Source organism: Apis laboriosa, unplaced genomic scaffold (genome assembly GCF_014066325.1).
Source record: "Apis laboriosa isolate Shangri-la unplaced genomic scaffold, ASM1406632v1 scaffold12_cov154, whole genome shotgun sequence".
In the NCBI taxonomy this organism is placed as follows: Eukaryota; Metazoa; Arthropoda; class Insecta; order Hymenoptera; family Apidae; genus Apis; species Apis laboriosa.
In genome coordinates, this window is record NW_025221207.1 from 4,128,196 (window position 1) to 4,140,386 (window position 12,191).

At 37.2% G+C, this 12,191-nt stretch overlaps 2 protein-coding genes across 3 annotated transcripts in view; one reads left to right on the forward strand and one right to left on the reverse strand.

Annotated features, from left to right (window-relative positions):
• The window catches only part of LOC122720396, a 48,651-nt gene extending 45,786 nt beyond the window's left edge, over nt 1-2,865 (forward strand). The window contains exon 7 of the transcript XR_006347762.1: nt 443-2,865. The gene's annotated coding sequence lies outside the window, so the exon portion shown is untranslated. The remainder of the gene's footprint in view (nt 1-442) is intronic.
• Nucleotides 2,866-2,992: 127 nt separating this feature from the next.
• LOC122720365 overlaps nt 2,993-12,191 on the reverse strand; it is a 35,484-nt gene continuing 26,285 nt past the window's right edge. For both annotated transcript variants that reach the window (XM_043947019.1, XM_043947018.1), the window contains exons 6-13: nt 11,124-11,339; nt 10,698-10,848; nt 9,784-9,974; nt 9,226-9,452; nt 8,672-8,786; nt 7,865-8,192; nt 6,681-6,969; nt 2,993-6,118 (exon numbers count right to left, since the gene is read on the reverse strand). In XM_043947019.1, the coding sequence (XP_043802954.1) occupies nt 5,776-6,118; nt 6,681-6,969; nt 7,865-8,192; nt 8,672-8,786; nt 9,226-9,452; nt 9,784-9,974; nt 10,698-10,848; nt 11,124-11,339 (1,860 nt within the window). In that variant the 3' untranslated portion in view covers nt 2,993-5,775. The remainder of the gene's footprint in view (nt 6,119-6,680; nt 6,970-7,864; nt 8,193-8,671; nt 8,787-9,225; nt 9,453-9,783; nt 9,975-10,697; nt 10,849-11,123; nt 11,340-12,191) is intronic.

Genomic DNA, 12,191 nt, shown 5'->3' on the forward strand with positions numbered 1-12,191 from the left:
CCGATAGTTTTATCGCGTGATGAAAGGACGAGCGTGAGGACGTAGGAAATAAACTTGGTTGGAAATGATCGAGCGGGGAAATTGCTCCGGTTATAATTTCCAATGACGTCTTGACGTCTCTTCGAGAATGTTGCAACCTTCTCTCAAACTGTCTAAACTGTTCTGAAACGATATTTATAGTCGGTGTGACAATATCGATTTGACGGGGCCGTGAAAGTTACAGATAGATCTCTGCTTAAAAAGATATCATTCATTCACAGAAATTCGAATTCGAATGTTTCCTCACGTTCCACAGTTCGTCCATTCCTTTTTTTTTTTATTTTTTTCATAAATATCGTGAAACGTTTAAATTCATAAGCAAATAATTAAATTATCGATGATGTTTTTATTCTTTTTTTCTTTTCTTTTCTTTTTTTTTTTTTTTTTTTGAGATCGGTATTAGATTGAAAGATGTGATTAAAAAGATGTCCACGCCAGGAGAAGAGGAATACCGATTTAGAGCTCGATCGATCGAGATGTTCGGTCAATCGTGAGGTGTTCGGTGAGATTACAATTTAAGTTCCCAGCGGTTCCAGCCGTGAACAAGAAGAAATTAACCCTTTGCGGTCTGGTTGCTTCACGCAATAAGCTGTCCGGCTTGTTTCGAGAACCGTATCGATTACGAGGTAACTTTTCTTTAAATCAATATTATAATTAAATATTATCAGGTAAACGTATTACTCTGTTCCTTTATCTTTTTATATTTTTGAGATTTCTTTTTTTAAACATTTTTTTAAATGTTCTGTTTCTACACGAGAGAAATGCTCATCCGTTACAAATTTATTTTGTTACTATTATACATATATCTATGAATCAAATATCTTAATCGAACAGCAAGATTCTCAATTTCTATTCGATTTTCTAATAATCTTCTACGAGCTTTCGCTCGTCCAATAAATATATCGTCGGATCACTATGCCATCCCACGCAACGCGTCGTACGTACACGTTTAGACCGCAAATGGTTAATAGAATTTGATCGGACGATAAACCGTATCGATTGTTCTGGCAACGTGTAATTGTTTAATCAAGATTGGCGTGTTGCTAAATGACGATCACGACGACGATGCGAGAGTTAAGTGGCATCCACCTATAATCGATATCCAAGATAACGATTATTTGGTAAACGAATTTCCCGCCACATGGTGAAACGTTTAGGGAATGGAACGGTTAATTAAATCCAGTTGCGTTAAATCGTGTATGATTTAAGAAGGTGGGAGGGAAAGGAAAAAACGAAAAGAGAAGATAGCAACAATCCTGTTATTATCGTCGTTCGATTATTGATTTTACGTCACGGTTGGAACGGCGTGTTACTATGGGTATTATGGATGGTCGAAAGGAGAGAAATTAAAGCCGATTGTTAACTATCGTTTTTTTTTTTTTCGCGTGAGATCGAAACTCGATGCCGTAAATCTGGCATCGTTTGATTGAAAATATTATATAGAATTAAATTCGCGAACTGATGTGACCGATATTATTATTGGAATGCACGAATCAATCGATACCTGACTCCTGATCGTGTAATTTCGCTAAGTATTCTTTATCTTTGATCATTAAAAGGTGTAAATTATTTAATTGGAGTTATTGCAAAGTATTTATATATATATATATATATAATATATAGCAGATATATGGAATACTTAATGAAATTAATTTTTATCTCATCAAATTCGAGGTGCGATTTCCTAAAATCCTTATATTTAAAATATATTTATTTTTTTATTTATTTTTGGATCCAAGAGAGATACTTATTGAATTTATTTCGTCGTGACAATAAAATAAAATTCAAGATGGCCACCTCGAATTTAGATGTCACGCACACATTCCTCTACATTGTTGCATTGTCAAGAAATTAACAAACAGATTTCTCTATTTGCTAAATTCAAAAGAAAAGAAAAAAGAAGAAGAAGAAGAAGAAGAAAAAGGAAAGAGGAAATCTGCATTCCAATAATAACATCGTTCCACGTCAACGAAGTCGCAGGATACGTGATACATTTTTCTAGTTTCCCTTCCCTTCTCTTTCATTTCCTCCATATTTTTTTTTTCTTTTTTTCTCCTTCGCTCTAGTTTTTTCAATCTAACCTTTTCTCTATATCCCTGTACACTCCTTGTTCGTCGCATAGTAGGTTTAACTCGACGTTTCCTCGTTCGAGGAACGAAGTATAAATAAAATATTTACTGCGTCGCATCCGTCCAGCCCTGCATAGGCAGCTAACCGTCAAACGGTGAGAGTTATATATATAAATATAAATATATAAATATATTTATATTTTTTAGCGATTGTTTTAATATATATATATATATATATAAATATGAGAAAGAAGTTTATATAAATTTATAAATATGTATATGTTTTTATTATTTGCGCGCGCGCGACACTCGAGATGATATAATTGAGATTTTGTTTCGCTCGTGTCATTTGTCTCGAGAGAGAGAGTGAAAAAAAAAAAAAGAGAGAAAGAGAGAACAAGCGTTTTACTCGTTAGAAAGTATATAATTATTAATATTATTTTTTATTACTGTTGCTGTTGGTGTCGTGACACTATTCCTTTCTTCAAGGAAGTTTTTTTTTTTTCTCTTTTTATGCTTCTTTTTTTCGTCGATAGTTTCGAAGTTATTTATAATTTTTATTCGAGGATTTATATCGAATACTGATGATTTTCTTCACTTCGTCCCTTTCTTTTAATTACCTTCTTCTTCTTTTTTTATTTTTCTTTTTTTTTTTTTATTAGGACTTTGTGCGCATAGTTGTTGATACTTTATTTATTTAATTCGAATTGAAGATCGAAATCAATTTTTTTTTTCAATCATTTCCTGATTTTTGGTCGATTTTATTTTTAACGAAAGATTTTTGTTTTTTTTTTTTTTTTTTCTTTTAAGATTTATTCTTTTTTTTAATTAGAACATTAATATTTCGTCGGTTTGAATTATATTTAATAGTAAATTATAGAAATTTATCCGTTCCATTGGTTAAACTGATATTTTTTTTTAAATTCGTGAGATTTATATTTTTTTGTGGATAATTAAAAAAGTAATCATCCGCGTTTTTATCGTTAATAAAAACTTTTGCCGAAACGAATCACACGAGCTGAGTATCTTTTTCTTAAGATCTACGCAAGAATTACTTCGATATCCAAAAGATCGAAAAGAAATTCTGTATTAAAGATTTATTTAAAAAAAAAAAAAATTGTATTCATAATTCTTAGTGATATTCATTTTGCACAAAATTGATATTGCATCACCAATTCTCTAAGTCTTATTTAATAATTTCAATTAATTCGTAAGAAAATTTCTTCTGTTAAAAATAATCCTTACGTGTTCAAGATCCTTAATGTGTTCAACATGTTCTACACGTTGAGAAAAGTTATTATTTTATTGTTTAATAAAAAAAATTGTTAGAAAATTTACAAAAAAGCAAAACAAAAAAAAAATCGAAAAAATATAAAATTAAAAAATTTTATAGGAGAAAAAAAGGAAAAAAAATAATTCTTTTCTGGATTTCGAAAAAGAAAAGCGCTTGCGTGACTCGAACTCTGTCTTTTTCCTTTAAGAAACGACAGTTGAAGTGAGATCGATTTCAAATTCATATAGATTTTTACGCGTGCAAATGTAATCTTATATTTAAAAAAAAAAAAAAAAAAAGAAAAAAAAGGAAAAAAAAAAGGAAAATTCGTATTTCCACTTTTTTGCACATTTTGCTATCGAGATCGATGCATCGCGAATATTGTGCGTGTCTCGATGAATTTTGTAACGACCAGTACGACGTTGAATCGTGCGAGGACTGTATATGCGAGGAAATCGATAATAAAGGAATTTTTATGATTCACGATCACCTGCAAGCCCTCTTTCTCACTTGCTCGTATTCGCAACGAACGTATTCCACTATTCCACGATGGATACAAAAATTCCATCCCCCATCATTTGCGACACCTCGATCCCGAATAACAATCATTCGCTTCATTTACCGTGAAAAAAAAAAAAAGAAAAAATACAAATGTTTTATTCCTTAACAGATGAGAGGAAGAGGGGAATAAAGCGTGACACGGGGTGGTAAAAAAATTAACGTTTCATTTATTAGCTTACAGACTGAAAATGAAAACTTAAAACGACACGAACAACAGCGTCTTTCGGGCCACGCGTCCCTCACGGCAGTACACGGATTCTTTCAACGCATCTTCTCGTGCACGAACGATCGGAAGGGAAGGGAAGGGGAGAAGGGAGAGTCGTCGAAATAGAAGAAAGGAGTATCGAATAGGGGAGAAGATACGAGAAGAAGAGAGGGAGAGAGAGAGAGAAAGAGAGAGAGAAAGAAAAGATTCGTTGGTTGTTCTGAAATGTTCTGATCCTTTTGTCGTTTCTTTCTTGATCACGAGCTACCCGGTTCAATTAGATACCTGTAACTGTACAAAAATAATAATAATCTACGAAATCCACGTCTCGAGAAAGAGGATACGGATAAAACGAGACGCGTTATTCGTTTCATTTGAACGGAAATGAATGATCTCAACTGAGCTGAGAGAGATAGAATGGCCGAGACTGGTCTCGTTTCGTAACTTTGGCTCGTCGAGGATTCGTCCGTTTCAAACCTGTTTTTTTTTTCGCGAGTTTATCGACAAACGTTGGAAGAGAGAGAGTGAGAGAGAGAGAGAGAGAGAGAGAGAGAGAGAGAGAGAGAAGGGAATCCCTCGGATCTAGAGTAATAAAAATAATTTACAAATCGCCACTAACGGTGTCGCTGCTACATTAGAATGTTACGTTCGTAGATTCGTACAAGATCGATTTGTTTCACTTTTCCCTTTTTCTTTTTTTCTTTTCTTCTCTTTTTTTTCTTTCTTTTTTTCCTTTTTGTACAAAGTAACCGCATCGTAGAAAGATTAATCCCCCCCCTTTCGAACGATCTCGATCTCGATTCGAGCGAACGAGTGGAGATGGATGAAACGATAAGAGAAAGATTGAGACAGACAGAGACTTTCGAAGAGGGTTTCGTGCGTTTCGTCACGGAGATCTTTAAGAGCGCGAGGACGGTAGTCTAGGAACCAATAGACACCCCACGAATACACGTCGAATACGAAACGGTTCACTCGGTTTTCGAAACGAGGAACGCGTCGAGGAACACTTTTGCCAGGCCACGCCTGATCGGCAGTGACTATATTGTTTTTTTTACACTTTTTTTTTCTTCCTTTTTTTTTTTTTTCTTGGCCTATCGAATCGTATCCCTGGTTTGGACCTCTTTGAATTCTATTTCCCTTCGTGGAACGATTCGTGGATTATTGATAAATTCTGATTCTCTGACATCTCTCAAATAGAAAGAGATCTGTTCTCTCGTACGTTGCTCGAGGATCAGTTGTTTAATAACGTTTTAGAAGAATCCTAATAATTGAAGGCACGTTTGAAATGGTCTTACGTTCGAGCAACGCGCGAAATTTTCGAAATTCGATCGAAAGAATATATTCAAAGTGTGTTACATCGAACAGCGTTTCATTGAATGCTCATCGATTCACTCGATCCCATTATATTCGTCTTTTATAGTTCATATTTCGATACTTGTTTCAATTTTTACCTATCCTTATCAAATTTTCTTCGAATAATCGGCCAATGTAGGGATGTTTTATATTCTCTTTCGATTCTTTTCAAACATCGTCAAAAAATCGATACGTCAAAAAATTGTGTTCCGGAGAAAAAGCATTGGTCTTCTGGAAAAGAGGCGATCCACGGAAATTCGATTCGACGGGGATGTTCAGAAGTAGCCTTCCCTGTCCTTGGGCGCGCTGGAGATGAGTTCCCGCCGTTTCCAGACCGGTTGCGCTGCCCCACCTCGTTGGTTTTGCCCGCCTGCAGCCGAGGACGTGGAGGAAATGGCCACGGAGGACGAGGACGAAACCGAGACAGTGTTTTTCCCCGCCAACGTGTCGGAATCGGGGATGTGACGAGTTTGGTGTCTGGAATCCGTGTAACGCCTCTTCGTGTATTTCTTGCTCTCCGAGGAGGTCGTGGAGGTGGTCTTGGCCTGCTGCGACAGGCTGATCCCGGTATCCGGTCTGGAAATCTGCAACATCCTCTCGATATCGGCGGTCTTGGACCTGAAAAAAGGCGCGATGCTTCTAATCGATCCTTTCTTTTCCTTCTTCTTTTTTTCTTTTCGAAAGAAGAGACTATTTTCCTACGATGAAAGGATGAATTAATTTGAATCGCATTTCTCATCGATATTAATAACAAATTATCCATTATCCAACTTTTATGATAATGAAAAACGGTCAACAACGCACCGATTTAATCGAGCGTAAAGTGTCCAAAAAAAGAAAAGCACAGAAAATGTAAAAGTGTGAGAGTAACAAAATGAAATAAACGGAATAGTTAGCGCAGAAAAAAAGTAACGAGCGAGTGAACAACAATGAAACAGTAACGGAATCGTGGAGAAAAGCGCGAGTAACCTAGCAACGAGCAATCGAATCTCGAGATATCAAGGTGAATGCACCACGGTACGTTGTACTAGATTCACGAGGGAGGGTGAACGAACTGTCCCAGATGTTTCGCTCGAATACCAGAACGGTGGCACGGATCAAGATCATCCGTGGCCAATTCCTGCCAGTGGCGCACGGAAGGCCGCATAGCCGCCCGTAGGAATAATCAGGATTCCCTCACCTCAAAACCGCACCGCCGATGCTGGTGATGCTCGGCGTGTACGGGGCCGCGGCGCTCCTCGACGCGTCCTGGCTGCTGCTCGACCTGGTCACCTGGCGCACCTCGCTCGACGTTGTGAACGACACCCTTTGGAGAACGGCCTGTTGGTCGGGGATGTAGGAGACGGCGGTCACCGCGCTGTCGGGGCTCGCCGGTGGCGACGACGCCCACGAGGGTGGAGAACTCGGCACCTGGTCGCCCGACAACGTGGCGGAAGAGCCCACGGCGCTGTCGCTTCCGTGCCTTCCACCTGCTCCAATCGATCTTCATTGAATACGTTGTTCTCCACTTTTTTTATTTTATTCTTGGAAGAACGGGAAATCGAGGGAGTTTGGAAAAATGTATTTCAAAAAGCAAAGGGGCGATACCTTCGCTGCAAATCGAAGTTGCCTCGAGAAATCGAGAGGGTTTGGAAAAATATATTTCAGAAAATGTATTGAGAAATAGTATCTTAAATGATAGAGCAAAAAGGAGGCGATATCTTCGCTGCAAATCTAAGTTGCCTCGAGAAATCGAGAGGGTTTGGAAAAGTATATTTCAGAAAGTGTATTGAGAAATAGTATCTTAAATGATAGAGCAAAAAGGAGGCGATATCTTCGCTGCAAATCTAAGTTGCCTCGAGAAATCGAGAAGGTTTGGAAAAATATGTTTCAGAAAATGTATTGTGAAGTGATATTTTAAATGATAAAACAAAAAGAAAACGATACCTTCGCTGCAAATCGAAGTTGCCTCGAGAAATCGAAAGGGTTTATTTTTTTCTGAAAAATATATTTCAGAAGGTGTATTGAGAAATGATATTTTAAATAATAGAGCAAAAAGGAGGCGATACCTTCGCTGAAAATCGAAATTACCTCGAAAAATAGAAAGAGTTTGGAAAAGTATATTTCAGAAAGTGTATTGAGAAGTGATATTTTAAATGATAGAACAAAAAGGACACAATACCTTCGCTGCAAATCGAAATTACCTCGAGAAATAGAAAGAGTTTGGAAAAGTATATTTCAGAAAGTGTATTGAGAAGTGATATTTTAAATGATAAAGCAAAAAGAAAATGATACCTTCGTTGCAAATCAAAGGAATTTGGAAAAGTGAATTTCAGAAATTGAAAGTGTATTGGAAAGGATAATAGAGCAAAAAGGGGGCGATACCTTCGCTGCAACCGGAAATCGATCGTTGCCTCTGCCTCCTCGGAGGCGCGCTAGGCTGCTTCGGAGTCTCCTCGATGTAAGGTATGTCCGGATCGTCGAGGTTCAATGTGAACGCTCCGGACATGGGTATGGTGAGGCTGGCGGTGATCACCATAGGCGAGGATCTTCTTCGTGGATCAGCTGGATCCTCGCTCGACCCGCTATCCACGCTATTGCTCCTTCCCTCCTCCTTTCGTCGGCTTCCAGGCCTCTTTGGCCGCCTCGGCCTTGGACCTATATCGCCGCCCACGCCTGCCGTCTGATGAAGACACTGCTCCCTGGTCCATACCTTTAACGATCGAAATTGACCCAGTTTCATTGAAGATCATTGGCTGAGTCGTGGATCCATTTCTGGTCCAAACACTCGTAGCTTCGATCGAATTAATTTCGCAGAATGAACTTATTTTTATACTGATTTCATTACTGAAAATTTCAAATTTCATTCGATCAAATTGAGAAGATCAAGATCTGGCATCGAACTTGCCGAAGAACGAGACTCTTTCAATTAACGCAATAACAAATTAAACGACTTGATTAGAAAAATAAAACTTTGCTACTAAAATATACAGAAACGCGAATGTTTAAATTCGATTCATTTTCGTCTTTTCAACTTGGGGAAATAAAATAAGAGAAAGAGGCGGATACAGGGTAAGAAGTTTATCCCTAAGTTTGAAGTCGAGCCATATCTTTCCTCGATCTCGAAAACGTTGAATACGTCAGAGCGATACAGAGAAACGGTGGAGGGATAATCTCGTTCGATCTGGTTACCTTTCTGGTCGAGGTGGTGGTTCCGGCCGTGGTCGTTGTCGACGTCGTAAGCGTCGTCTCCTCGACCGAGAAGTTTTCAGCCTCGCTGCATGGATCCGCCTCGTCACCGCATTGTCTGTGAAAAATCCAAACGAAATCCACGCCGTCATCTTTTTCCATCCATCTGATATACTCTTGAGTTGGCTTTTTGCCACGGGCTCTCTCGATCGGATTAAAAATCTTTGAGAGAGGATCGGCGGAAAGACGAAGAATGGTAAATTTTCTTTCTCATGATTCTTCTCGAATTCACTTGGCGACATTGCGAGAAATATACTTGGAAAATTAATATGCAACAAGAGATACATCGTGAACGAGTTTCGCAGTTTTTTGACAGATTCGTGGAATTTTGAAAAAAGGTTAAAAAGAACTTGGTGGTTCTCGTTGGAAACTCTAAAGTATCTGGACAAAATTAAGCGTTGTCACCAAAGATTCTTCTTAAGATTTGGAGGAGAAGGGTATCTCTCTGGGATAGAAGATTAAAGATAGAGAAACGCCATTCCGTTTCAGATACCCACTCTTCGACACGTCGAGAAAGGGCGAGATCCAAATCGGCCGGATGGGTGTCCATCATGTGCAAGTAGACCTCGTCTAAAAGAGCTGCTGGCACTGTGAATAACGTGGTGGCATGTTCCAAAAGGGCCCTGACCACGTTTATTACGTCTATCCTTTCTTCTGCCCTCTCCGCGGACACCTCAGACCTTTGCCCTGGCTTCACGCAGTGGAGGATGTTTGGGGCGAACACCTTCCAAAAAAATTGAACAAATCAATTCGTGAATTCGACTTTGAAAAGAAAATTAGGAAATTAAATTTTTTCGAACAATTGATCTTGATTTAATTGAAACCGAATTATATTATACGTTTCCTTCACGAAAATCCTGAAAATTGTTTCCTATAACAATATCTCCATAACAACAATAATAATAAAAACAGATTGAATAGCAATAAAACCTATCTGAAAAAAATATGGAATCCAAGTATGAATCACTTTCGAGAAAAATTTCCAAAAATCTCACAAAGCTGTTCCTTTCAAACTATCCAGAGAATTTCGACTCAACTGTTTCGAATCCACTCACCGTGGCCAAATTGGTCGTGTCCATCTTGTTCCCCGCCACCCATTCACCCCTCTCGTTCTTTTGATCTTCGCTGTTCGCCGCCACCACGTTGAGGAAGTTCAAAAGTGCCCAAAGAGTCTCGCGGTTCGGCGTTGGCAGCAGTTGGACGAGATGCTGAAGTGCCTCTTGCTGAAGTCTCCTGTTCCGGATCTCTGTTGGGAAGATCACTTTCAATGCGAGATAACTGATTGAACGTCGAGGAAGATAAAATTGTATCGGAGAAGGGTGAAAGGATGGAATGTGCGAAACGCTCTTTTGACCACTTCATCTCTGTAAATACTTTTTTTTTTTGATGATTTGTTATAATTTTGTATTTGAAAATTTCAGAACATTTATTTGAAGTTATGTAGATATGGTATTTAATTTGCAGCAATTGATTTGGCAGAAGAATTAAGAATATATTCTTGTCTTATCTCGAAAGTTCGAGAAAATGTTTAAACAATTACTGAAGAATATACATGGATATATTGGTTTTTCAAGCAAATGAAGAACGTGAGTTTATTATAAGGTAAGCAATTAATTTCTAATAACTAACTGTAAAAATTTAATCGAAAGAATATTTTATTTTTCTTTTATTGGGAATTATTTCTCGTATTAAAAAATTGAGATAGAGTTCTATTTATTAGAGTTCAAATTTGGCTTCTATCTACAAAAATATTTCTAATTTCTCGAATTTCTCGATTAATTAATAATATTAATAACAAATTATCAATTTCGTTTAATTGGATTTACTTACACGTTCGCGCAATCATGAATTTTTATTTTAATGGTCGTGGATATAACGATCGATACATTAATCAAGCTTAAATACTGCAATAAACTGCTTAACTTGAGCGGCTTATATCCTTTGATCGTAATTTTTTGCTTGCCCTTACTTTGCGTATGGACGAAAGCTTGATAGAGATCCCTGCACAGCAGAGGGTCGGGAAGATCACGAAAAAACTCCTTTAGAAGGGCTGCCACATCGTGCGGACATTGATCGGGTCCGATTTTTGTCTCGCGACCACAGTCGAAATCTTCTCTCAACTGAAAGAGTAAATCAAGCGTGATTTTACTTTAAATTTCACGACGAACAATGACGAAAAATAAAAAAATAACAACTTCAAAATTTACATTCACAATGTTAAAAAAAAAAAAAACGAAAAAGTTTGATCTAATTTCAATCAATTCCGAAAGTTCAAAATCGAGCTTTAAAAAATTCCTTTCCTATATATCGAAGAGATTAAAGAACAACGAAATCGTGCCAAAGAAACCAGATTTTGAATAATCCTTAATGGGTTAAAACATTGCAAAACAACCACCTGTCTGACCCTCTTCTTCGAAGGCGACACCCGGAAAACGCCCAGTGTCCGGAGGCCGGTGTTTTCCAGGTGCCTGATGCATTGTCTGACTATTCCTGGAACCGCGTCCCATTCCCCTGGAGGGCCTCCTCCACCGCTGTCGCTCAGCTCGAGCACCCCAGAGTCGCTTCCGGTTAAAGCTCCACCTTTCGACGACAGAGACTCGGACGAGCCACCCTGAAAAATAATTTTATCCCTCTCTCAATCGTGATTGTTACGATATCCAACGACGAAAATGAGTTCAAGGAATATTTTTTCTGCTTGCAAGAAGGTGAAAAAAAAAAAGAAAGAGAAAATAGATTCGGTTATGGATGTTACGAGGAATCGATTCGTAGAATGAAATTATCGTAGATTGATTTATTCGAGGGAAATATTTATTCCTGTCTTTCCTTATTTATCGCAGATTTTTATTTTTTTTTTTTTTCGTGAAATTTTTCTTCTGAAAATTACGTAGGTGAAATTTACAGCTTGACGGTTATGGATTATTTTTGAGCCTATAGTTGTTGTGCATCGAAAACACGTGTTGTGACGTAGAACGGAAATACATGTTGTAAATGCGATTACGCATAACGATTAGAGATCGGAAAGCTGCTTCCTGTGTTTCAGCTCGAGCTTTAGCTATAATGTTTGTAAAATTTATTGGATTAAGTCAAATGTAATCGCGAATAATAATTTATGGTATAAAGTATAAAATATTTTGACTCTTATATGCATTGATAAATTAAATTTTGGATATTATTCAATTTTTGATTTTGATAATAGAATTTTAAGATTGGAATAAAATAGATAAAAAAAGAATATATGTTAAAACGATACAAAACTTTGAATTTGAAAATTTTTTAAAGGTAAAAATAATTAATTTCACGTTAAATAAAATTCATTTTAAAAGGGGCCAAATTTTCTTATATAGTTTTTGTTCAATTATTCAATATTGAAAGTATAGATCCAAAATTNTAGATAAAAAAAGAATATAGGTTAAAACGATACAAAACTTTGAATTTGAAAACTTTTTAAAGGTAAAAGTAATTA